The sequence below is a fragment of the Bos taurus genome, chromosome 3 (genome assembly GCF_002263795.3).
Source record: "Bos taurus isolate L1 Dominette 01449 registration number 42190680 breed Hereford chromosome 3, ARS-UCD2.0, whole genome shotgun sequence".
Taxonomy (NCBI): domain Eukaryota; kingdom Metazoa; phylum Chordata; class Mammalia; order Artiodactyla; family Bovidae; genus Bos; species Bos taurus.
The window spans coordinates 16,413,359-16,439,301 of record NC_037330.1 but is presented as its reverse complement, the minus strand read 5'-3'; the positions used below and the strand labels follow the sequence as shown (position 1 = coordinate 16,439,301).

At 39.1% G+C, this 25,943-nt stretch overlaps 1 protein-coding gene and 2 pseudogenes across 8 annotated transcripts in view; all 3 read right to left on the bottom strand.

The window, feature by feature from the left end:
• NUP210L (nucleoporin 210 like) overlaps nucleotides 1-25,943 on the bottom strand; it is a 102,917-nt gene that overhangs the window by 8,383 nt on the left and 68,591 nt on the right. For 4 of the 8 annotated variants that reach the window (XM_059884976.1, XM_002686017.6, XM_059884980.1 and 1 more), the window contains 18 exons: nucleotides 24,318-24,406; nucleotides 23,705-23,809; nucleotides 23,307-23,408; nucleotides 21,641-21,769; nucleotides 20,842-20,969; nucleotides 19,600-19,732; nucleotides 19,104-19,166; nucleotides 18,565-18,744; nucleotides 18,165-18,245; nucleotides 17,945-18,076; nucleotides 13,624-13,782; nucleotides 12,587-12,678; nucleotides 11,254-11,428; nucleotides 9,931-10,106; nucleotides 9,085-9,302; nucleotides 5,867-6,003; nucleotides 4,056-4,182; nucleotides 966-1,112 (listed from right to left, as the gene is read on the bottom strand). In XM_059884976.1, coding sequence (XP_059740959.1) covers nucleotides 966-1,112; nucleotides 4,056-4,182; nucleotides 5,867-6,003; nucleotides 9,085-9,302; nucleotides 9,931-10,106; nucleotides 11,254-11,428; nucleotides 12,587-12,678; nucleotides 13,624-13,782; nucleotides 17,945-18,076; nucleotides 18,165-18,245; nucleotides 18,565-18,744; nucleotides 19,104-19,166; nucleotides 19,600-19,732; nucleotides 20,842-20,969; nucleotides 21,641-21,769; nucleotides 23,307-23,408; nucleotides 23,705-23,809; nucleotides 24,318-24,406 — 2,373 coding nt within the window. Of the gene's footprint in view, nucleotides 1-965; nucleotides 1,806-4,055; nucleotides 4,183-5,866; nucleotides 6,004-9,084; nucleotides 9,303-9,930; nucleotides 10,107-11,253; nucleotides 11,429-12,586; nucleotides 12,679-13,623; nucleotides 13,783-17,944; nucleotides 18,077-18,164; nucleotides 18,246-18,564; nucleotides 18,745-19,103; nucleotides 19,167-19,599; nucleotides 19,733-20,841; nucleotides 20,970-21,640; nucleotides 21,770-23,306; nucleotides 23,409-23,704; nucleotides 23,810-24,317; nucleotides 24,407-25,943 lie in introns of those variants that run through there. The other 4 variants (XM_059884977.1, XM_059884982.1, XM_059884983.1 and 1 more) reach the window with 4 other exon arrangements.
• LOC107132268 (ferritin light chain-like) lies at nucleotides 15,206-15,798 on the bottom strand (annotated as a pseudogene).
• LOC101903929 (cytochrome b-c1 complex subunit 10-like) lies at nucleotides 15,771-17,490 on the bottom strand (annotated as a pseudogene).

Below are 25,943 nucleotides of genomic sequence, written 5' to 3'. Positions count from 1 at the left end.
TCTGGTGATGTCCATGTGTAGAGTTTTCTCTTGTGTTGTTGGAAGAGGGCGTTTGCTATGACCAGTGGGTTCTCTTGGCAAAACTCTGTTAGCCTTTGACCTGCTTCATTTTGTACTCCAAGGCCAATTTGCCTGTTATTCCAGGTAGCTCTTGACTTCCTACTTTTGCATTCCAGTCCCCTATAATGAAGAGAACATCTTTTTTGGGTGTTAGTTCTAGAAGGTCTTGTAGGTCTTCATAGAACCATTCAACTTCAGCTTCTTCATCATTACTGGTTGGGGCAGAGACTTGGATTAGTGTGATATTAAATGGTTTGCCTTGGAAACAAACAGATCATTCTGTCATTTTTGAGATTGAGATTGTTGTTCTAGTAAGATTTAAAAGCCTTGTCTTGCTCCTCTATCTCCAGTGCCCATCCTGGTACCAGGCATTCTATTTGGTGTTCAACAGTTTACTGGAATTAACCTTCCTTCAGTGGTTTCTCATTACCACTCAAACTGTCTGACCTTGGAGTAAAAGCTCTCCCATGATATAGCACTACCTACTTATATTTGGCATGGACTGTCTTATTTTAGATCAGTTGATTTATTTAATGTCCTCCCAAAGTCATGCCTATTTTTTCTTTCCACTTGTTAATGCTGTTCTGCTCATAATATCCTTCAGTTCAACAGCATTCAAACATTGTGCTACTAGTTGGGAACAAAAGATGTATGAGACATAATCCAAGCCCTCACAAAGATAACAGGCTAACAAAGGAGAAAGTAGTAAGTTATAATAGTAAAGCATAGTATATTATAGATACATGTTAAAACTTTGTTGAATGGATAGAACAAAAATGCTGAGTGAGAAAAATGCCATAGTTACACAGTAGATAAAACTAGAAGGCAGAAATGTAAACCAATAAAGTGACATTTGTACAAATATGAAAACAAGGGGGAAACCAGATTCAACTGGTGGAACTCACCTTTTTCCATGCTGAAATCTGAATGGATATGAAAGACCTTACTTGCTGGAATGTCTAGTAAAGTATTACTGAACTGTACATGGCACAGCATAAGGGTCTCTGGAAGAAGTGTTGTAATGGCCAAAGCCTGATTTGGGGTGCAGGATCCTAGAGACCAGAAAAGAGGTAAATAGCTTTGTCACTAAGAGGAATTTGTAAAAGGGGAAACATATATATTATATATAGAGGAAGTTTGGAATTTAAAAAATAAGAAAGAAGGGTCAGCTCTGTTTTAATTGCTACAGCTGTCTATTTGCCAGCTCTGTTGGGTCTTACCACAATCAAGGTGAAAGGAGAGTGTAAGACTCTTGTGTCTGCTAGTCTGTGACTATAATGGGGTTTACATTATTAATAATATCACTGGTGTTCTCTTTCAGAAGTTTTTGGAATTCATTAATGGAAATAAGATTACAGAGAGATTGGGCAGTTATTAGAAATAAAATGCTACACTTGGGAGGTAGCTTTTATATCTAGGAAGATTTGTTTTCCATAAATGATTGTAGTATGCGTCAAGTCAAAGATCTCCAGAACTTCATTACAAGTGGTGCCTTAAACAGGAGCCACGCAGCTGGCAAGAAATCGACTGGCACCAAGGTTGGGTCAGCTGCAATTTTAAATTAACTAGAAACCCGTGTCTTGGTAACAAGATTTTCCCTTGCACAGTTTCTTAATGGTCTCGGTTTGTTAAAGCTCTTTCTCAATTGTCAGCAGTCCAGTGATCATTCTCATCTTTTGGAGACTATCAGCAATATCAAAGGAACTGTTACATGAAGTTTCATAAGTTGTGGTTTTAGAAAGATTCTGCAAGGAAAAAAAATGCAATCTCTTTGTAAAATTTAATAAGGTAGATAACAATGAGATAATGTTATGAAGAAACAGTTAATACTTTATAAAAGAACCTGAAGAATTTTAAAGATCAAATACTCTTATTTATACATACATATTTAGATTGTATTTATAAGATTAAGTATCTACTGTGAAAAGAAAATATATTAAATGCTTAAAAACTGAAGGACAGAACGGGCAATTAGAGGGACTTCACTGGTGGTCCAGTGGCTACGACTCTGTACTCTGAATGCAGGGGGCCCAGGTTCCATCCCTGGTCAGGGAACTAGATCCCACATGCTGCAACTAAGACACAACACAGCCAAGTAAATAAATAAATATATATTTTTAAAGGTCAATAGAGGACTCTGTGGGAGAGGGAGAGGGTGGGAAGATTTGGGAGAATGGCATTGAAACATGTAAAATATCATGTATGAAACGAGATGCCAGTCCAGGTTCGATGCACAATACTGGATGCTTGGGGCTAGAGCACTGGGACGACCCAGAGGGATGGTATGGGGAGGGAGGAGGGAGGAGGGTTCAGGATGGGGAACACATGTATACCTGTGGCGGATTCATTTTGATATTTGGCAAAACTAATACAATTATGTAAAGTTTAAAAATAAAATAAAATTTAAAAAAAATAAAGGTCAATAGAGTTTAAATCATCTTAAGGTTTATAGACCATTATATTCTGTTCTATTTTGAACTTCTCTGGTTGGTTTTGCATGTTTTCTCACCCCCCACTATCCCTCCATCCACCCCCACCCTCCAAATCTGGAATCTGTTCTATAGAAACAAAAAGATGAATGAAAGGATGTACATGGACTTCGGAGTGAAACATATCTACTACTCTTGCCACTAACTGGTTTGTTACCTTGTACAAATTACTTGCTCTTAGTAGTCTCATCTTTTTTTTTTTGCCCTGACCAGGGATTGAACCCAGGCCCTCAGCAGTGAGAGCACTGGGCCGCCAAGGAATTCCCAGTACTCTCATCTTTAAAAAAAATTTTATTGGAGTATAGCTGCTTTACAATGTTGTGTTAGTTTCTGCTATACAGCAAAGTGAATCAGCTATATGTATACACACATATATTCCCTCTTTTCTGGATTTCGTTCCCATTTAGATCACCACAGAGCACTGAGTAGAGTTCTCTGTATAGTCAGTTTTCATCAGTTATCTCTTTTATACATAGTAGTATATATATGTCAATCCCAATCTCCCAATCCATTCTCCGCCCCAGTATCCTCATCTTTAAAATGATAATTACTACATGATGAGATTGTTAAATGAGATAAAAGGTATAAAAATTCCTAACATAGTATTTGGAATCTATTGGGAGCTTCTTATATTTTAGTTATCTTTCCTCCTCCCCCCATCTTAAAAAATAATTTTACTTATTTGTTTTTGGCGGTGCTAGTCTTGTCTTTGCTGCCACATGGTCTTTTCTCCAGTTGCAGCGAGTGGGGCCTACTCTCTAGTTGTGGTGCTCAGGGGCTTCTCTTATTACAGAGCACTGGCTCTAGGGCATGCAGGCTTCAGTATTGCGGTGCATGGCTCAGGAGTTGCAGTTCCTGGGCTCTAGAGCACAGACTCAATGGTTATGGCACATGGGCTTAGTTGCTCCTTGGCATGTGGGGTCTTCCTGGACCAGGGATCAAACCTGTGGCTCCTACACTGGCACGTGGATTTTTCACCACTGAGCCACCAGGGAAGCCCTCCTCCCCTATTTTTTGACAGTAAATTATGGCGCAATACAAAACGAAAAAAGAAAAACACAAGGCAAATTTGCTGAGCAAATAACATTTCACGTAATTATCTAGTCCAACAATTCTCAAATCTGGAGAAGCTTTAAAAGAATTGTATCTTATGCTTTATCCCAAACTTACTAAATCTCTGGATGGAGCCTAAGAATTTGTATTTTTAAAAGATTTCTTTGGGTAACCTTGAAAATCATCCATGTTTGGAAATTCTTGGTCTAGGCTACCTCCTGTTCTCTGGCAGGGTTACAAGCAGAAAGACAGTAGTGACTAGGTTGAGCCTATTTTAAAACCTTAATCCAGTCATAATTCTGAGATCTCACAGCTCTTAAAGATTCTGTTGTAAAAGTAGAATCAATTTTGAAACGAAAGAAAACTTGGATTGCTAATCCAAAGAGGTGAATTAATTGACAGAGGACAGGAAAGGTGGGAATAATCACCCAGAACTATAAAGAGATTCTTGACCTTTAAGATTGATACCATTTCTGCCAGCAGTGATGAACAGCTTGAACACAGCTGAATTGGGGGTATTGGTGAGGTAAGTCTTGAGGTCATAACTGAGTGTTAATCTTGATGATGCATTGACCACCACCTGTTAGCAAACCAAAGGAAAATTAGAACCTAGGTTCTTAGAGAATCTGGTTCCCTTCCTCTCCAACCCTCATAATTTGTTTAGCTAAAAGCATCTGTTTCACATAAGAGCAAATTGCCCTTCTAGTGATCATGTATTTTGAAAACCATAAAATCTGTTTACTTTTGAGAAGAAAATAACATTTTTTTCTAAAAGGAGATCTTTGTCCCTTATTCCTTCTGACATATCTTCCCTGTGTATGATTCCCTATTAATCAATTTTTCCTACTCCCATGTCAAGTTTTCCTTCTCTACTAAATCAGTCCTAAGCCATTTTCCCCCCATTTTAAAAGCGATCAGTGAAACAAACTCTTGACTCCAACTCCTTGAACAGGACTATCTCTAAGTTCTCTTTTTCAATTCTCCAGTCAAACTTCCAGTCCCTTTATTCCACTGAAGCAACTCATCAAAGTCACCAGCCTCCATATTGCAAAAAAAGCGGTCATCTCTCAGTCCTCACACTTGACCCAGCAGTAGCTTTCACATGGTTGACCATTCTTCCTCCTTGAAATACCTTCTTCACTTGGCTTCCTGGACACCAGTATTCCCACTCCCTCCACTTCCCCAGTCATTTTATAAATCTTATAAATTCCTATAAATCTCCCTTTTTGGTTCTTATTCTTCTTTCAGGGGTCTTTTTTTTTTTTGGATGTGGACCAATTTTTAAAAGTCTTTATTGTATGTGTTACAATATTGCTTCCGTTTCATGTTTTGGTCCTTTTTGTTTGTTTGTTTTATGGCTACTAGGCCTGTGGGATCTTAGATCCCCTACCAGGGATCGAACTCAAAACCCCTGCATTAGAAGGTGAAGTCTTAACCACTAGACCACCAGGGAAGTCCCCTTTCAGGGGTCTTAATACTGGTGTTTCCAGAACTTAGCTCCTGGACCTCTTCTCTATTTACACTCACTCTCTTGGTGATCTTTTGGCGTTAAATATCTCTATGCCAATAATTTCCAGACTTTTATATCTAGCTACCTCAACACAGCCAACTGACATTCTAACAGACGTCCAACTTTATGTGTCCAAAAACTGATCTTTTCTCCAAAACTGTTCTACCTACAGTCTTAACCATTTCAGTTGATGACAATTCTGTCCTGTCCTTTTAGTATTTCAATAGAAAAACCTTAAGTCATTCTTGATTCTTTTGAACTTTACATATAATCTGTCAGGAAACTTTATCAACTATACCTATAAAATCTATTTAGAATCTGATCAACTTTTCACCACCTCCTCAATTGTCACTCTGATCTACCATCATATCTCAGCTGGGAACTGCAATAACTGGTCTCTCAGCTTCTACTCCTGTCCCTACAGTCTAGTACCAATCAGTAGCCACAGTGGTATTTTACATTATAAATCAGACTAGTCATTCCTTTGTTTAAGAACCTTAATCTATGCTTAAATTATCTATGTTTCAATAAAGTCTGTTGTCTGGTTTTGTATCTGATATATGAGTATATTTCTTTTAATAGGATGTGCTTCCTATATATATTCCCGTATGTGGAAATAGTTACTTTAGACTCTTGTGGAATCTCAGTTTTCCAACCAGAGCTGGAACCTGCTCCATGGCAGTGAAAGCCTGGAATTCTAACCACTAGGCCACCAAGGAACGCCCATGGGCTCGTCTCATATCATTAAGTTTACCTCTCGATATGTTTTCACTAGTCCTGGGATGTCATGAAAAATAGTTGCTGTTCCTGGACTCCTGGCCACTCCTACCCCAGTGACAATGTCTGTTTGTAGAATATTGTCAGCAGAAATCATCCATATTCCGGGTTCACCTAGGAAAAGACAAGAGAAAGCAGTTGACTGCAATCTTTGATATAATTTGATGGTCACGCTCACCTTACTCAGAATCCAAGTCAGTAGACCATTTAAGCATACATATATCCCTTCCCAGGAGGAGCACCCAGCTGTGAGGATAACTTTGTTCTCTTTTTCATTTTTAGCTGTGCTACGTGGTATGTGGGGATATTAGTTCCTGGACCAGGGATTGAACCTGTGCCCCTGGCAATGGAAGCACAGAGTCTTAACCACCGGACTATCAGGGAAGTCCCTAACTTTGTTTTCCTAACGTTTGGTTCCCCTTCATGCCAGCAAAACAAAATAGGAACTGCTGAACTTAGAATCACAAAAGCTATTTGGAGAATATAACTGTTCTCCTTAGGAAAAAGAAAAACATCTTTTACACATAGGAATAGCACTCCATCTCACATGCTAGTAAAGTGAAGTGAAGTGAAGTCGCTCTGTCGTGTCCAACTCTTTGCGACTCCATGGACCATAGCCTACCAGGCTCTTCTGTCCATGGGATTTTCCAGGCAAGAGTACTGGAGTGGGGTGCCATTTCCTTCTCCAGGGGATCTTCCCAACCCAGGGATCGAACCCAGGTCTCCCGCATTGGAGGCAGACGCTTAACCATCTGAGCCACCAGGGAAGTTTTTACACACTAGTAAAGTAATGCTCAATATTCTCCAAGCCAGGCTTCAGCAATATGTGAACCGTGAAATTCCAGATGTTCAAGCTGGTTTTAGAAAAGGCAGAGGAACCAGAGATCAAATTGCCAACATCCGCTGGATCATCGAAAAAGCAAGAGAATTTCAGAAAAACATCTATTTCTGCTTTATTGACTATGCCAAAGCCTTTGACTGTGTGGATCACAATAAACTGTGGAAAATTCTGAAAGAGATGGGAATACCAGACCACCTGACCTGACTCTTAAGAAACCTACATGCAGGTCAGGAAGCAACAGTTAGAACTGGACATGGAACAACAGACTGGTTCCAAATAGGAAAAGGAGTACATCAAAGCTGTATATTGTCACCCTGCTTATTTAACTTATATGCAGAGTACATCATGAGAAATGCTGGGCTGGAAGAAGCACAAGCTGGAATCAAGATTGCCGGGAGAAATATCAATAACCTCAGATAAGCAGATGACATCACCCTTATGGCAGAAAGTGAAGAGGAACTCAACAGCCTCTTGATGAAAGTGAAAGAGGAGAGTGAAAAAGTTGGCTGAAAACTCAACATTCAGAAAACTAAGATCATGGCATCCGGTCCCATCACTTCATGGCAGATAGATGGGCAAACAAAAACAGATTTTATTTTGGGGGGCTCAAAAATCACTGCAGATGGTGACTGCAGCCACGAAATTAAAAGACACTTACTCCTTGGAAGGAAAGTTAAGACCAACCTAGACAGCATATTCAAAAGCAGAGACATTACTTTGCCAACAAAGGTCCGTCTAGTTAAAGCTATGGTTTTTCCAGTGGTCATGTATGGATGTGAGAGTTGGACTATGAAGAAAGCTGAGCGATGAAGAATTGATGCTGAGCTGTTGTGTTGGAAAAGACTCTTGAGAGTCCCTTGGACTGCAAGGAGATCCAACCAGTCCATCCTAAAGGAGACTAGTCCTAGCTGTTCATTGGAAGGACTGATGCTGAAGCTGAAACTCCAATACTTTGGCCACCTCATGCAAAGAGTTGACTCATTGGAAAAGACCCTGGTTCTGGGAGGGATTGGGGCAGGAGGAGAAGGGGACGACAGAGGATGAGATGGCTGGATGGCATCACCGACTCGATGGATGTGAGTTTGGGTAAACTCCGAGAATTGGTGATGGACAGGGAGGCCTGGCATGCTGGGATTCATGGGGTTGCAAAGAGTGGGACATGACTGAACAACTGAACTGAACTGAACTGAAACTTTGTATAGACCCTGCTACAATGAATCTGCTTTAACCTACTGATTGATATCAGCAAGAAGACTGCAAGCAAGGATCAGCTGGCAGAAGAGAGGATTAGTTTACTTTGGCTTAAGTCCCAAGGTGCTAGAGAAATGTCAAATATTAGATTGGATTACTGATCCTCGAATGTGGCCCTTCTGCTTCCTCATCTAAAGTGGTACTGACTTGAGATGACCAAAATTCCAGAGTGGATGACAAGAGTGACCATCGTGACCGAACCTAGGAAAAGGAAGTATAAAAGCCTCTGTTTCATCAACAAAAGATTAATAGTCATGGTATAGTAAGCGGTTAGCTCACTGACCCTGGATTACATGTTAATAAGTAGTGGTTGTTTACAAGTCAGTTGTCAGGATTGGAGGATTTGACTCAGGCTGAATAGAGTTCCCTCTGTATCAAGTCCAAAATATATGGTTAATGTTAAAGTCAGGTTCAATGTTACATCACTTTACCCAAATAACATGTATCCATAATTCCCCAAAGAGGATGCAAAACCCAAACCACATACCACCCCAGCCAGCCTTACTTGGATGGATTATTTGATTGCATACAACCAGTCAATGTATACCATTTTGGGATATGCTACCTGTGACCCTAAAGATATAACACATTTCCAAAGCCAAGACTGATTTTCTGTAACTCAATAGTACTTCTTAGAACAGAAATACTTTGCTGATCATGAGTATACTGTGGCCCAGTGCAAGGCCAAACCTTCTTTCAGTGATGGTATACATGGAAGTTAGGCCACTAAAGTTGCCTCACAAAACAGTGTACACACAATTGGTTCTTAGAACTAAAGCCTTATTGTCTTTTCCTTCCTTTCATCTCAACCTTTATTGATGTTCAACTTTGCAGTTATCTTCCTTTAGAAGCTAGGAGTGGAGGAGAAGGCATGGTACACTGCACTGCCTACATGTTCAATAGACTTTTGATAAATATTACTGGCTGACTTCTAGTCAGCTGGCTATGGAGAGAAATGGGCACTAAACTAAGAATTATCAATTTAACATGAAAAATAATAAAATACACTAAAGTATTTTCTTTCTCAGAGAGAAATCCTCTAAGGGATGAGTTGCTTTCTAATCCTGTCAGTTGTGAGGTTGAGAAAGTGAAAGTATCCAAACCATTCTGGTTGAGGAGGTAAGTATGGAAGCAGATGACATCTCCGACAAAGGTAAGCTTGGTGTCTGGCTCGATGGCATGCTCTACAGAAACAGGGATATAATCGGCCATGCCTGGATGTCTCCGGTCCCAGAGCCCCACAAGTGTCACCCCTCTGTTCACAGCCTGTGCCATGTAAGTGTAGTTCCTATTCCCTGGTCCAATGAGCAGCAGGTCATCTCTGAAAGTAGACATGAAAGGTAGGAATCTCTGAAAAGAGTCAACAGTTCTGGAGCCAGACCCTATCACAACATTTTATATTCAATAGCTCAAAAGAATTCAGATGGAATTCTACAGTGGAGAGTAAACAACTAGGGCCAGGGATCAGGTCTATTACATTTATATACATGGTGCCCAGCTAGGCTATTTTTCTTAAAAAAATTTTTTTTCCAGTTTGGCTTTTTGATAATACTCCAGTTGGCTCCTTATAGGAGTTTTATATGAACTAGGACTTGTCAAATTCAAATATTAAAAATCTTCTTCATTGAATAATTAATTCTGGTCTTTCCCTCATTTTTTAAAAAAGCAGATAGTTTTTTGTTGTTGCTTTTTTGGTCATACCACCATGTGTGACTTTAGTTCTTCAACCAGGGATTGAACCCAGGCCCATAGAAGTGAAAGCATGGAGTCCTAACACTGAACCTCCAGGGAAATCCCAATATTAAAGTCAACTGTCCCTCCCTATCTTAATGAAAGAAAGATCAGATTCCAAGTGCATAACATGAGAGGAATTTACTAGCACTGCTTATACCAGGCTAATCTACAAGATTTCTGCCATAGCGATAACACCATTCCTTTGCCTTCCATACCTGTTTAAAGCCAGATAAAGCTGGGTATTGTGTGTGTGGAATTTCTCTCCAATGCTATTGTAAAACTGAACAATGAAGGTAAGAGACATGCCCAAGGGAAAGGCTGATAGGGTCCTTCCTTGAGCCATGTATAGCTTGGGGTGGCTGCTCATTCGCAGGTATGTCACTGGTGCTACCTGTGGGAGACAAAACCTATTGGTACAGAGCAGAATGCACTGGAGGGGACCTATGACCATATTCTGAGACTTACAATCAGTGATAAAAATCATGTTCCTCTTTTGTAGGAAGTAGCCAGCTCTTGATTTCAGATGACTTAAATCAGAGTGAGAAAGAAATATGACAGTACAGGAAATGGCTTTTAATTATCGGTGTGTGCTCAGTTGCTCAGTCATATCTGCCTCTTAGTGACTCCATGGACTATAGCCCACCAGGCTCCTCCGCTTATGGAATTTTCCAGGCAAGAATACTGGAATGGGTTGTCATTTCCTTCTCCAGGGGATCTTCCCAACTGAGGGTTCAAACCCGTGTCTCTTGCATCACTTGCATTGGCAAGTGGATTCTTTACCACCGTGCCACCCGGAAAGCCTCTTTTAATGATTAAAACAGCAGAAATATGAAGCAAAGCTGGAGTTTTTTGAGGAATGGACTGTATTTCCTCTTTTGTGAAGAGTGTATTATTTATTGTTAAGTAACTGATAACTTATCAAGAATATAGATTGTGTTTTTGTACTATAACAGATAAAGTAAGGGAAGTAAAATACTGTGATACAATAAGGGAAGTCCAGCTTTGAAACCTAGCTTTATCATTTCATATCTTCATTTAACCATTCTAGGTTTTATATTTCTTATCAGTTTAATAGGGCTAATGATGCTTGTATAATAGGGTTTTTGTGGTGGGTAAAAAAAATATACATAAAAGGAGCAACACAAGGCTGGAACATACTAGATTTTTAATGCCCCAAACATTTTGTTTTAGACTAACTTACCTCTAAGGTCTCTTCTAATTCTAATTTTTTTTTAAAGTCTAAAAACATTTAAAACATATCAAAAAGCCTAATTTTGATAGTAATAGTTCTACATTTCTCCCATACCAATCCTTTTGCCAAAGTTGCTCAGAAAACAGTCATACCATTTTTGAGATTAATGTCTTTTATAACAAGGAGTCTAAAGTCCACTTTAATTTGATGGTTCATGTCAAGATTGTCCTCTTATCTTACAATTCATTTCTGACTTCCAGAGAAATTTCTAGTTCTAAACAAAGTCAGTCTGCCTCTTAAGGCCATGGTATTCCTTTTATTTTTTTGAGTAAGTCCCTGAACTCACCTGAACCCCAGTTATAGTTGTTTGGTTTACTCCAAAAGGTTCTGTAGAAGTGACTTCTAACACAGCAGTGCCTGCAATGGAACCAGCTTTCAGGAGCCCTTCACCATCCTCCTCGATGACAGATGAATTAGGGAAACACTTGAGGACACGGGAACTCACAAAGGCGGCCCCTTCCCTAGGGAATAAATGGGGGCAGGTGGCATCTCTTGGGGGCTCTGACTGATCAGAAATAAAGGAGTAGCAATTGCCTAGACCACTATTAGAGGCTGTACTCAGAAAACTGCTCGGTTCTCCTTGTTGTGTAGTTATTTGTTCCTCAGGTAAAAGTCAGCCTTTGGATTATGCTTATCTCCTTAAAAATCAAATACTATTATATATTTATCATTAAAAAATTATTTGGTGAAAAGAATTAAAAACAGGTAAAGTCAGCTTTTCACATCTGTGGGTTCTGCAACCACAGATTCAACCAAGCACAGACTGAGAATTTCAAAAAGTTCCAGAAAGCAAAATGTGAACTTGCCTTGGACTGGCGACTATTTACATAACATTTATATTGTATTAGGTATTATAAGCAATTTAGAGAGAGTTTAAAGTATACAGGAAGATGAGCATAGGTTATATGTACTATAACCTATAAATGCACTATAAATACTATACCATTTTATATAATGGATCTTTGAGTCTGCAGATTTTGGGGGCAAGGGTGGGTCCTGGAACCAATCCTTGGTGGATGCCAAGGGACAACTGTATTCAAACAAATACTTGTACATGAATGTTCACAGCAGCACTATCCACAATAGCTAAAAGGTGAAAACAAACCAAAGGTCCACCAATGGACAATTAGATAAACAAAACGTAGTATATTCATATAGTGGAATATTATTCAGTCATAAAAAGGAATGAAGTACCCATACATGCTACAGCGTGGATGAACCTTGAAATCATGTTAACTGCAAGAAGTCAACACAAAAGGTCACATGGTATGGTTTCATTTACATGAAACATACAATATTTAAATCCACAGAGACAGCTGATTAGTGATTGCTAGGGACTGAGAGGAGAGGAGAATGGTGAGTGAGTGTTTAATGGGTATGGGTCTCTGGTGATAAATGAAAATGTTTTGAAACTAGAGGTAATGGTTACACAATACTGTGTATGTACTAAACACCACTGAATCAGACAATTTAATTTTATGTTATGTGAATTTCACTTCAACTAAAAAATTTATTTGTGAGTTAGAAAAATCACCTAGAAGGCAATAGTTCTTTTATGTGCAGTGTTTCACTGAGGGTAAAGTTAGATCCTAGCCTATCTTCTTCTCTATTCTCCTTACCTGTTGGTATGGAGTTTGAGCTGAGAATTCATGGACATCAGAATTTGTTCAGGCTGGCACTCTGGATAGAAAAGTTGAAGTTTTTCAAACACCTGGAATGAGAAAATGATGCTTTCCTCATTTCTGGAAAAGACAAATGATGACCTTTACTCACAAATGGACAAACTACAAATCAAGTCTGCCTGACTGCAATTTAGCCCAAGTCCCACAATATTGCTTTCCAAAATGAGCCAGGCATTTAAAACATATTTAGGTAGTCTAGAACATATAACCTAACACAGCCTGTTTCTGACTACAAGGGACTAGGCATAGTTTTTGCACTTACCATATCCCCTATATTACTTAGATATTAGTATAAAATGATTTTGAAATTTCTAATTTTAGTTCTAGTAATCTAAAAAAAGATTTGAGAATGAAAAACCTATACTATTAAATTAGCAAGGGCACTATTTAGGTCTTCTACCTCCCAGTAAAGTGCTTTTCCCTCTACCCCTCACTGAATCAGGGAACCAAAGCCAAAACAAAGGATAAAAAGAAAAGAAAAAAATTAATCCCAAATCCAGAGGTAGAGAAATTTATTTTCTCTATACAAAATATATTTTTTCTTTGAATTCTAAAAACAGTAGGGCCATTTAACTTTCAGCTTGAATACATCTATAGAAACTTCATACTCTTACACCTTACCAGAAGTCAGGACAGGATTTCATTCTACCTGTGAATATAGCTAAGTGGAATGTACCATAATATCTATCTATGTTAGGCAGAACAAATCAGAACTTAATTCCCTTTAGTTACCATGGTGTTTGTATACTATTCACTGTGTTGGGAGTTGAATGCATGTGTTGTAGTTTGTAAGGTCAATACCCATAGACAAACAATTAGCGGAAATAACAAAGATCTAGAAACCCTAAGCCTATTTTAGAGATCCCTCTAGCAATTTCTCTATCTCTATCTAGACAAACTCTTCATGGAATATAAGAGAATATAACTTTCTTCTCCTTGATAAACAAAAACAAGATTTAGGTTTGGGATCTTACCAGGATCTGAACTTCATCAGACAGTTCTAACAAATTCCCCTCGAACTGTCCAGACGAACTGTTCATACAGTGGACAGTGACTTTGATATTGGTCCGACCAGCTGCTTTTGTGTGGACAACCATGGCAAAGTTATTCTCTACTGGAAGTTGCAGAAAAACCTAGACAGGAAAGGGATGGATTAAGAAATATTCATGAATAAACACTGTGTCCTTCCCTCTTTGTTGAAAATAGCTATCCAGAAGAATTAGAGTTCCAGACTTATTTTCTTTCTTCATTTAAAATTTTTAAAATTATCTATTTATTTATGGCTGTACTAGGTCTTCACTGCTGCACGCAGTTTTCTCTAGTTGCAGACGGTGAGGGCTATCCTCTAGTTGTGGTGTGCAGGCTTCTCTATGTGGTGGTTTCTCTTGTTGAAGGTCATGGGCTCTAGGATGCGTGGTTTTCAGTAGTTTTGGTACAGCAGTTTAGTTGCCCCATGGCATTTAGGATTTTCCTGGACCAGGGATTAAACCTGTGTCCCCTGTATTGGCAGGCGGATTCTTATCCACTGTGTCACCAGGGAAGCCCTTTTTTTTTTTTTTTTTTCTTTTTGTGGCCACACCACACAGCTTGTGGGATCTTAGTTCACAACCAGGGATTGAATCCAGGTCCCCTGCAGTGAAAGCACCAAGTCCTTATCACTGGACCACCAGATAATTCCCCCAGGGTTTTTTCATATTTGTTTCTTTTCATATTCCCAGCAACACAGTCACCCCTAAAGTACACTTCTGTGTTCAGTGCTCAACTAATTCTGGAAAGATTCCTATACAAGAATTCTCATCTTGAAGTCAATTACTTGATAGGAGAAGAATGCAAATGAAAAAAGGGGTTTCCTAAATGGGTTGAGACAGTACAGCCTGAGATCAGAGAGAAGTTAGGCAATCTACTCCTGGAGTTCATAGTGATAACAAGGGAGGAAGACGACAAGAAAGGGAAGCCCCTGTTTAGGACAATGTTAAACTAGCTGACAATTTCTCTATTTGCTTTACTTCCCTTCTAGTCTAGACTAGATAGGATTAGACCTTGATGGACTTCTGCTGAGAGAGAAGGGAGGTCCAACACTAAGGCAAATGCTGAAGTAGGCACTTGCCTACCTTTTTGGCAATTCCATTCCTATCATTTATTTCATGTCCTGTCTCCTCTGCCTTTTTGCTGTCTGGAGCCCTCAAGGCCTTCCTTTGCTCACTTGACTCAGGAGTTCCAAATTCCAAAATCACCTTTCCCTCCATCCCTACATAAAAATTCCCATTTCCCTCGTGCAGATTTTGATCAATTGTCTGGAAGAAGTTTTATGCTAAAGAACAAGTGTTTTATAATTGTTTAATTCAACTGAATTTCTAAATGGTGACACCACAGAGCAGGAAGTCTACCTTGTAGGACATTAGAGACCTTTCTTCCTTTTTTGCTGCAAAAAAGTTTTAATGTTTCCATTTGGTCCAAGGTTTGGGAGAGGCTTCCAGGATAGTTGAAAAGCTGCCTTAGTGGTTATAGAGAAGGGCTTCTGGTGTCATGCAAAAGCCCTCACACCAGAGGGGCTCGTCAAAGGCTGCGGGGCTCCAGAGGCTCCAAGTCATGCTTGAGGGTGAGCCTTTAGAAGAGATACCAACCCAGTTCAATCTGGGGACCAACCAGCCTGTGGAGGTTGGTCAGGTGATCACCATTTTCTTGATGAGTTTTACCTCTTCATCTAGGACGCAGCTCTCTAAGAAGTCACAGAGATGGGGGTCTGCATGGGCAGAACCCAGGTCATGGAGATCCAAAATGGCCTGGCTCAGGTTCTTCTGCATGAGTGCAGAGGCTTCCATAGGATTCTGGGTTTTACCCACTCACCTTCAGATGCTACCGCATGTCTTGAAAGAGGGTGTAGCCACTGTGCTGGTTTTGCATTTTCAAGAGATGCCCGTAGCCCTCGCCCTGCTCATCAGCCAATTCGTGGAAAAAGTGGCCCATGCCCTCCAGAGCCACACTGTGGAAAAAGTGGCCCATGTCCTCCAGAACCAAACCACATCATTGCAGTTGAAATAGAAGCCCACAGAGAGGTAGGTGTAGGAGGCCCACAGATGCTTGTTGACCAGGTGGTTGATGATAGCCTCCATGTCAGTGGAATAATTATGACAAATCTAGGAGTTCATAGTTGATCAGTAATAAGGAGTTAAGCTCAAAAAATGATGTTGGCTGGTCCCTGGTGATCGCAGACAGCTGAGTGACTGATTCCAGTGGTTGCAACTGAAAAAAGGGTTGGCAGGTAGTAGGAGGCTGGGGCAAGGGAGTGTCTTTGGGTCTGTTCCATCCAAGCACTATTGAAGCAAGAAACAGATCCACGGAACTGCCAAATGCACTGCCCGTTACAGACCTTTGTATTTGCCCATTTCATCACCCAGTTTGTCTATGTGAGGTCAAAGGCTGGGGAAGAAAATCTTGTGTAGCTCTCAATCATTTCTTCTGTTAGAGAAAAGAGTGCTTCTTTAGACAAGAAAATTAAAGGAAGGAAAAAGTAGAGCAGGTGCTAATAAGGCTTATGCCATCCCTTCCTTTCACACAATTCCTATTTGCTATCCCTTTTTTTCCTATTTGGAAAAAAAGCCAAATCCTTCTGCAGAACTCTACCAAACTAAGTACAGTTATATCCCTTTTCAGTTCCAAGTATAACCAGGCTCTGTGGAGTCCATGACAGAAGACCCAACCACTAGAATTTCCTTAGATTATAGATCTAGGATATTTTCAGAAAATTGGAAAATTTTTAATTTTTCCATACTTTTCTTTGTAACTGGCTCCAGAAATGACTAATTGTAGCTTCTATAACCCCTCTGATCTCTTTTAAGGTCTAACTCTAATTCTTTGTTTTTGTAGGCACTGAATTGTGACCTGGGTATCTTGGTCCCAGGTTTCTTCTTCCTAAGGTAAAGTCCAGACCTAGGTGGCTGCCACTGATCCTGGACCATCTTGGGTGGGTTCCATTAAACTGATGATCATGTAACAATGTCATGAAGTAGGTAAAATTTGTCTGCAGTATCCACTTCATTTTTTTTCTTTTCTTTTCCAGATTTCAGAGTAAGTGCTAAATGCATTAAAGTATAAAGGCTATTTAAAAAAAAAAAAAAAAACATAAAGATTCATGTTGCATTGTGGATTTCCTCAGTGGCCATAATGAGGGGCTTTGGGCATTTCAAAAGCAGCAGGTGCTGAATTTGGAGAAGCCAGTACCACCGTGGAAGAACAGTTTAATTAACTATCCTTAAATTTGCCATTGATATAAGGTACTCAGTCCAGAATCAGTTGCCAGTTGGTGGCCCACACAAGCCCTATGACACCCATAGCACCCTACGTGCACGAGGGAAGATTCCAGTTCTTCCCCAGCTCCTAGTAGCATGGGCCCAGAAATGTGCTCAGCAACCAGCTTTCTTAAGTCTTAATGTCAACTGCCCATCATGTAGCACAAACATGATTATTAATATAATTAAGTATGTCTGAGTATGTTGAAAGATTATATCACATATTTAAACTCTATGTATAAATACTTTATATTCATAATATGTTATTCATGTAACACAGTTATTTGTTCACAAATGCAACATTATACAACAGCAAATGTATCAAAGGAAGCAATGCTTTCTTAAGCATTACTTTCTTTTTTTTTTTTAGTTTAAATATTTGCTTGCGGTTTATTTTGGGTTTTTCTAAATAGACATTCACATCTGTAAACAATAGGATGTTGGTTTCAGCCCCAACCCCAAATTCCTTACAAGTGTTTGTTCTCACACATTGGCTAGAACTGCCATGTGTTTTTTAGTCGCTAAGCCGTGTCCAGCCCTGTTGTACTCCATGGACGGTTGCACACTAGACTCCCCATGGGATTTCCCAAGCAAGGGTACTGGAGTGGGTTGCCATTTCCTTCTCCATTAAGCATTACTTTCTTAAGAGCTCTTTCCAGCAAAGTATGTTAAATTTAAACTCTATGTATACATACTTTATATTCATAATATATTATTCATGTAACACAGTTATTTGTCCACAAATGGAACATTATATAACAGCAAATGTATCAAAGGAAGCAATGCTTTCTTAAGAGTTCTTTCCAGCAAAGTATGTTAAATATTGTGTAGTATTATCTGAATACTCAAATTTGGATTCTTCATATGATTTTCAGGTTTATAGCATTCACAGAACAATCAGAAATAGTAAGTAATAATGTTGTGTAGTTTAGAAGGAAGTCAGTCTAAAACCAAGGATGAAATAAAATAAATCCCTAAGGTAATATGTTAACAGATATGTTCATACCTCTGAATGCCTGGGCACTAAATCCAGTACATCCCTTTTGCTCATGGACCAGTGGAATGTGAGCCCAGGGCTGGCACTGCTGAAGGAGAAAGGGGTCTGGGTACTGGTCACTCCCATGACATAAACTGGCATCTGAAAAGGAAGAGTGGTTTTGTGCTATACCTCCTGTCCAGCTGGCATTATCAACATAATGAACCTAGAACAGAACCATCATACTGACCTCAGTAGCTGTGATGAGTCGAGTTGCAGCTGCAAGGATCCTAACAGCCCTTAGCTGTACAACCTCAATCTGTACTTCATCCTGCTCAACAGGGTGGAGAGCAAGCTTAGGCTAAGAGGGAATGTCTATGGGGTAGACAGAGATGCTTATGACAACTCATTTGATTGTTGTTGTTTGGGGCATTCAACAACAATGACAACAAAAATATGCCATATATATGGGCTTTTTGTTGTTGTTGTTCTTGAAACAATTTCTTAAGCATAGGGACTATGTCTCATAACTAAAGATTACATATTTCCCATGGGCTACGGACACCCTCCCCATCACTACTTCCTCCTCCACCTCCCAATATGACTCCCAGATGGAAGAGCAGAAGCAGAGCAGAACAAAGAACCGATACCTGGGAAAACACAATGACTTTTCCAGTATCTTCATTTACTGTCTGAATGGTGCCATGGACCACAGCTCTGCCAACTACTTTCCCTGTAACTTGGCCCCTCCTGTTAACAACAGCCACAGTCTGATTACTGATGGAGAAATGAATGATAGATTGAGGCTGAGGGCCACCTTCAGACATCACCTGAAATTTAAACACACCAGTGAATGCTGGAGTTTGAGGAGAAGTCACATCTCCTTTTCCAACATTCTGTCTGAGCAACTCAACTTCTTCACCTTCCCCCACTTTCCAACCAGCATGTGCCATATCAGCTCAAATGCAGATAAAATACAAGTGCTATAAATAATCCATGGGATTCCAAGAAGTAGTTCATACCATGATTATCATAGAACAAAGAAAATACTAATTTTCTTCTTTATCAGATCCTGTTGTACTTGGTTGAGAGTGGACAAGGGAAGGCCAACAGGAAGAGGTGTATATGTGTATTGGGGTGGGGCAGAGATGGGATGAAGAGAAAGGCTCGTTTTTGGCTTTAGGATCACCTGCATCATGTTAGTTGGAATCAGTGTCATTTTCTCTGGAACAAGTCTAAATGGAGGAAACACCTTGAAGGAGAAAACCAAAAGGACAACAGTGGTTAACTAGAGTCAACTTCACGACAAATGATCATGCAGCTTACTCTAAGGGAAAAAAAACTCCTAATTATGTACAATGAAGTTGTATACAAAGACAGGTATTTTATTTTATTTATAACACAAATTTTCATTTTAATAGCAAAAAATTATAAATTACTTAAGTGAAAATGCTTAAACAAGTTATTATGTATCCGCTCACTAGAACAAAAGTGGTCATTAAAATTATGTTTACAATTACTTTTTTTGGCCATACTTCACAACTTGTGGGATCTTAGTTCCCCAACCAGGGATTGAACTCATGATGTAAGCAGTGAAAGCAGAGTCCTAACCACTGGACATTTATAAAACTTATAAATTTATAAACAAGATGAAGTATGAATTTTGGATGAGATAATTTCCTTACTTCAATTTGCCGAGGGGTTGATGTGAATTTTCTCCCCATCTTGTCCCTGGCAATAGCTACAAGTGTGGTTTGCCCAACAGTGATAGCTCGAAGGATATAATTTTCAGAGTATTCATCTTGTTCCTCCATTAGCCTGAAAAGACCCATGAATGTCTAGGTGAGAAAGATTTGTTTTTAAGATTGGCCACTTATACATCTTTCTAAGATGCTTGTGGGATCTTAGTTCCCCAACCAGGGAATGAACTCAGGTACATAGCCCTTAGAATGCAGAATCCTAATCACTGGACTCCCAGAGAATTCCCAATCTTCTGCTCATTTTAACTCAGGTTAAGAGGAACTGCCAGAAAATAACTTTCAGAGTCAAGACAAAGTTCATAGCAATGGCGGGAAGCTTCTGAAGGGCAAATATTTGTTCTAAGTCTTCAAAGGAAAAAGGGCAATATAAACATAGCCTGGTAAAACTACAAATACTAAATTGCCTCAGAATTTCTGTATTTTTTCTTTTGCAGAGGGGAATACCAGTGCCTCTACTTCTAGATAGAGTTTTTGAAGGTCCTCAAGCCTGAAGCATCCTCAAAGGATATTATCCAAGAAGTTCCATAAAATAGAAGTGTTAATGAGACACATATTAGTCCCAAAATAAGACATCTGAGGATGTGAAAGGGGTATTTTGTCGAGAGTTGAGTGTGGGAAGAGAATGTGGGCTGAAAGGTACTATGACAAAAAAGGAAAGAAGAAAATCTGAAATACAGAGAAGGCAATGGCACCCCACTCTAGCACTCTTGCCTGGAAAATCCCATGGACGGAGGAGCCTGGTGGGCTGCAGTCCATGGGGTCGCTAAGAGTCAGACACGACTTCACTTTCACTTTTCACTTTCATGCATTGGAGAAGGAAACGGCAACCCACTCCAGTGTTCTTGCTTGGAGAATCCCAGGGACGGGGGAGCCTGGTGGGCTGCCGTCTATGGGGTCGCACAGAGTCGGACACGACTGAAGTGACTTAGCAGCAGCAGTGACTATATAACATCCAGCTGAAGACTAGCAGGGGGGTACTCTTTCTGCCCCCTTCTGATGCCTATGTCAGAGGCTTTCTCTATCTCCTTTATACTTTAATAAAACTTTATTACACACACAAAAAAAAGAAAATCTGAAATAACCTAAGGGAGAGATAACCAGACTACCAGGAGGGATATTCTCATGATAATAAACTTAAGGAGAAGGAAGAATTGAAATGGTACTCACGCCAGGGTCACAATGGCAGAAGCCAGTTGCAATTTGAGCTCCATGTTTCTGAAGTATTTATTTTGGAACGGGCGTTTGGAAGAGCCAAGAACCCTCACAGTTACTAACACAGTTTTACCTATTTCAACCTGGTAGTTAAAAATAAAAATTAAAAAAAATAATTCAAAGGTAATTTAGTAAAGCTGTCTCATTTACGTAGGGCAGTTTAATGCAGAGGTGGCAAGGTTGCACAGAGTCGGGCAAGCCCTTTGGTTAATGCTAAATGTTCTTGATCAGCCTTTGAGCAAGTAAGCATAATCTATGTATATTCTTTTCGGACAAGGCAATGGCACCCCACTCCAATACTCTTGCCTGGAAAATCCCATGGACGGAGGAGCCTGGTAGGCTACAGTCCATGGGGTCGCTAAGGGTCGGACATGATTGAGCGACTTCACTTTCACTTTTCACTTTCACACATTGGAGAAGGAAATGGCAACCCGCTCCAGTGTTCTTGCCTGGAGAATCCCAGGGACGGGAGAGCCTGGTGGGCTGCTGTCTATGGGGTCGCACAGAGTCGGACACGACTGAAGTGACTTAGCAGCAGCAGCAGCATGTGTATTCTTTTAAGCTGTTCTTTAACACTCTATCTTCATCATGATATTAATGTTGGAATGGTGTTCTTTAAGGGCAGGTATTTCCATTAACATTATCAAAGGGCCTGGCAAATACACACAGTAGCTGAGCACAGACTATATTAAGTGACACTAGTGAGTGAGAATGACACCTGCTTCCCTTAAGAGATACAGCAAACATTTCTTACCTTATCAATCAGATCAAGCTCCAGCTCTTGTATGTCTGACACCGTGAGGTGAGCCATTGCTGGACCCAAGAAAGCCAAACACAGATCATAGACCTCCAAGGTGAGAATTCCTGGATGTAATGGAACTAACTAGAGGGAAGAAGATTGCAGCTGGATAAAGAAGCAAATATGCTCCAAGCATATGAGAGCAATTATTTCTATCCAAATAGAAAATACAATATCTTACTTTCTTTGTGATAGGAACTCTGAGAAGTCACATTATAAGTTTCAGGCATAGCATAATATGTTCCCTTAAAGTGATGCTTCAGTTTGTGGCAAAATATGTACCCTTAACAAATATTTATTAACTGATAAAGAGCAAAGTTTAAATTGACTGATTTCAAGCAGAATCCAACATACATATCCAGTTTTTAAATTATGAACAGGGAAAGGATTCAGGAAGAAAATCAGGTACATTTACACTGCAATCACAAGCAGGGAGAGAGAGCACAGGGTGGACCGATACTTTGTTTTTCCTTCTTGTACTACATACAGCTCCTGCACAGCAGTATGGTTTTTTACATCCTTTGCTGGCACACAGGACCTCAATCTACCCTTTTAAAAAGCAACATTATGACTATAGTAAGTTAAATTCCTTTGAGCTCTGTGAAGCAAATAAATACATCTGTTAATTTAATGTATACTTTTTATTACTGCAAGTCAACTAAAAGAAAATCCCTTGGCATATTGACTATGGAGTCAGATTAATATTTTGAGTTGCCATATCTGGCCGAAAACATCATATACTCAGGTTATAAAGTCAATAGTATATTTAACTATGCACACAGTTCTGTGCTTTGAAATTTATAAAAATTAACCTTTTTAAAATTTTTACTTATTTTTTAATTGGTAGAAAATCACTTTACAATTTTGTGTTGGTTTATGCTGTACAACAATATGAATCACTCATAATTATATATATATATATATATATATATATATATATATATATATATCCATCCCTTCCCTCCTGAATCTCCCTCCCCTCCCGCCAGCCTGCCGCTCTAGGTCATCACAGAGTTCCAGGCTAGACTCTGTGCTATTTAGTAACTTTCCACGAAGTATCTTTTTCACACATGATTGTGTATATATGACAATGTTACTTTCTCAATTTGTCCCACCCTCACCTTCCCAACTGTGTCCACAGAATGGTTCTGTTCATCAGAACCATTTTTCTAAATTCCCATATATATGCATTAATATATGATACTTGTTTTTCTCTTTCTGAACCTTGTTTTAACGGAAATCTTATAGTTAGATGTCTCCTACACTGTTTCCATTCAATCAGAACCAAAAATTTCCCCATATTATATGCTATGCTAAGTCGCTCAGTCATGTACAACTCTTTGTGACCCCATGGACTGTAGTCCGCCAGGCTCCTCTGGCCATGGGATTCTCCAGGCAAGAATACTGGAGTGGGTTGCTATTTCCTTCTATAGACAATTACAACAACAACAACAAAAAACTCATTTTTTTGTTTAAGAATCTACATAGGTTAAAAAAGAAAAAGACACAAATGTTATTCTATGTAACAAGTTTGAAATGCCTAATAATATTTTTCCGATCATTCTCCTAAGAATGAGCTTTGACCTGAGACCATCGATCTGGGGATATTTCTAGAACTCACCTGGACAGAGCTTTCTGCTTCCAGGTAAGTGATGGTGACAATATCTTGCTCACTACTGTTGACTAAAAAATAACCAGATCCTTCCACAAGGCTAAATATTTCCTATGGAAAAATCAAGACAAATAATATTCCATTCCCTTTGGATTATAAATATTTCAAAGTAATTTCTACTTACCTAAGAAAGAGTATGACATTAAAAGATTAAAATCAACAGACCAAAGACCAAATATAATTATTAAAGTATTAATGCTAAAGATAATTATTATATATACATTATATACTTATCAGTGATTTTTAACACATAAGTGAGCTTTTTTATATTTATACTGTTAATTTTAATAACCTAGAACTCTCCCCTCCAACATGATTCCATTTATCTAGAACCATACAGCTCCTACCTTCACATCAGGGTGGTTATAGATGGTGGCATTCTCAGGCAATACTGTTACATCATCTACCAGGAGCAGCTCCACAGCCACAGATCTGGGCAAGTTGGAAAGTTCCTAGAAATGTAATAAGAAGCATAATGATAAATATAAACTTTTAATTTCTCATGTCAGTGAGTAAAGATTCCAATACTCTTTCAAGTGCCAAAAATAACACAATCATAAAGGTACATAATTCTCAGATTTACATCAGCTGTATTTATATTTATATCAGCTATATTTATAGACTTCTAAGGTCTATAAATATACCAACTCCAGTACTCTTGCCTGGAAAATCCCATGGACGAAGGAGCCTGGTGGGCTGCAGTCCGTGGGGTTGCAAAGAGTCGGACACAACTGAGCGACTTCACTTTCACTTTTCACTTTCATGCACTGGAGAAGGAAATGGCAACCCACTCCACTGTTCTTGCCTGGAGAATCCCAGGGACAGGGGAGCCTGGTGGGCTGCCGTCTATGGGGTCACAGAGTTGGACACGACTGAAGCGACTTAGCAGCAGCAGCAGCAGCAGCAAGGAGCCTTAAATTTCAGTTAATTAATATTTTTCACATAACAGTCTCCACTTACCTTTGGACTTTTCTTCTCTGAATAGCCCACAAAATTGACTCCAATGAGTACAGTCCCTTTTATCTGATGTACTTTAAGGATCTGATGACCTGGAGACATGCAGAAAAATACCCTGTGAGAAACAATAACACATAAAATACAAAAGGGTCCCCAGAAAACCAAACTCTACCATAATTTTTTCCAAATGGTATTTTATTGGAGGGAGAAAAAAAAAATCACACACACACAGTGATTAGGGAAATACAAAGGAAACAGAAAACTGGGGTTTTGTGCTGACTTTGCTGACCTTGGGCAATGTTTATTTCTCAGTTCCTTTATTAAATGGGAGATTGAGAGGCAAAAATCTAAAATTCTTTCCAGTTCTAATGGCTCGTGAGTCCAAAAATAAGCTGACAATAGTGTATGAGGAAATTTTTGTTTGATTTAAGAACAGAAGTGAGAAATAAAGAGAAAGTCCTTTGGGATTTTTATGCTTCTAAACTGTTATGTGTATGTAAATGTTATGTCAATCCCTTACTCAAAAACTTTAAATGGCTAACTAGTCCTTATTAGAGCAATTCAAACTCCTTAAACTGGTATTTGAAACCATCTATAATCTGACCTTGCTTTACTCATTTATTCTTTTCAATTTAACTATCATGAATCTGCCACTTTATTGAGGTCAATTCTTATTATATTCTCAACACATGATGATCATGCATAAACGTGCAGAATATTTTCTCATGATTTTACATTCATTCATTCAAAACAAAGATTTATTAAGGGTCTACTATATATTAGGTACTATGGCAGTAATTAGGATACAGAGATGAAGACAACACTGTTCTTACCTTCAGAGAAACCCACAGCTTAGGAGGGTGGCTGCAATATAGAAGTATGTACAAAGCACATAATACAGAATATATAAGAGCACAAATAAGGAACATTCTCCTTAGACTGGGAATATAGAAGAACAGAAAATTCCTAGATTACTAGAGGAAGAGTTTAGCTAAGCAAAGATGCAAAAGTTAAAAAAATAAAAAAAGAGAGAGAAAATACAACTTATGCAAAGGAAAGAGGAATGACAAGGCTTGTCATGGTTAAGGATCTAAAGTCATTGAGTTTAAGAAAAACGTAGAAACATGTGGGTGGTAATAAAAGGTGAAGCCAAAGAAGCAGGTATGGGTTGGTATGTTAAGCTGCAAGAACTTATCCAGAAAGACACTGTGACAACACTGGTAACAGTACAATACTGTTACCAGTATTGTATACTCTTATACAATAATTAAGAGTATACTATAGGCTATGATATCAGAGAACTTGTGGCTTCATCTATTTATTGTTATGATTTCAGGGCCTAAAACTCAGCCTAGAATATAATAAGAACTCAATAAATGTTTAATGAATGAGTAAACTTACTAAACAGGGATATGTCAGTCTCCCATAACTGCAATGAGGATAACAGGAAATGTATGTATGATAATGTATGTATCAGACTTCCCTTATGGTACAATGGTTAAGAATCCACCTTTCAATGCAGAGCACGTGGGTTCAATCCCCCGTCAGAAAACTAAGATCCCACTTGCTGTGGGGCAACTAAGCCCAGGAGCCACAATACTGAGCCTGCCACTCTAGAGCCCATGCTCC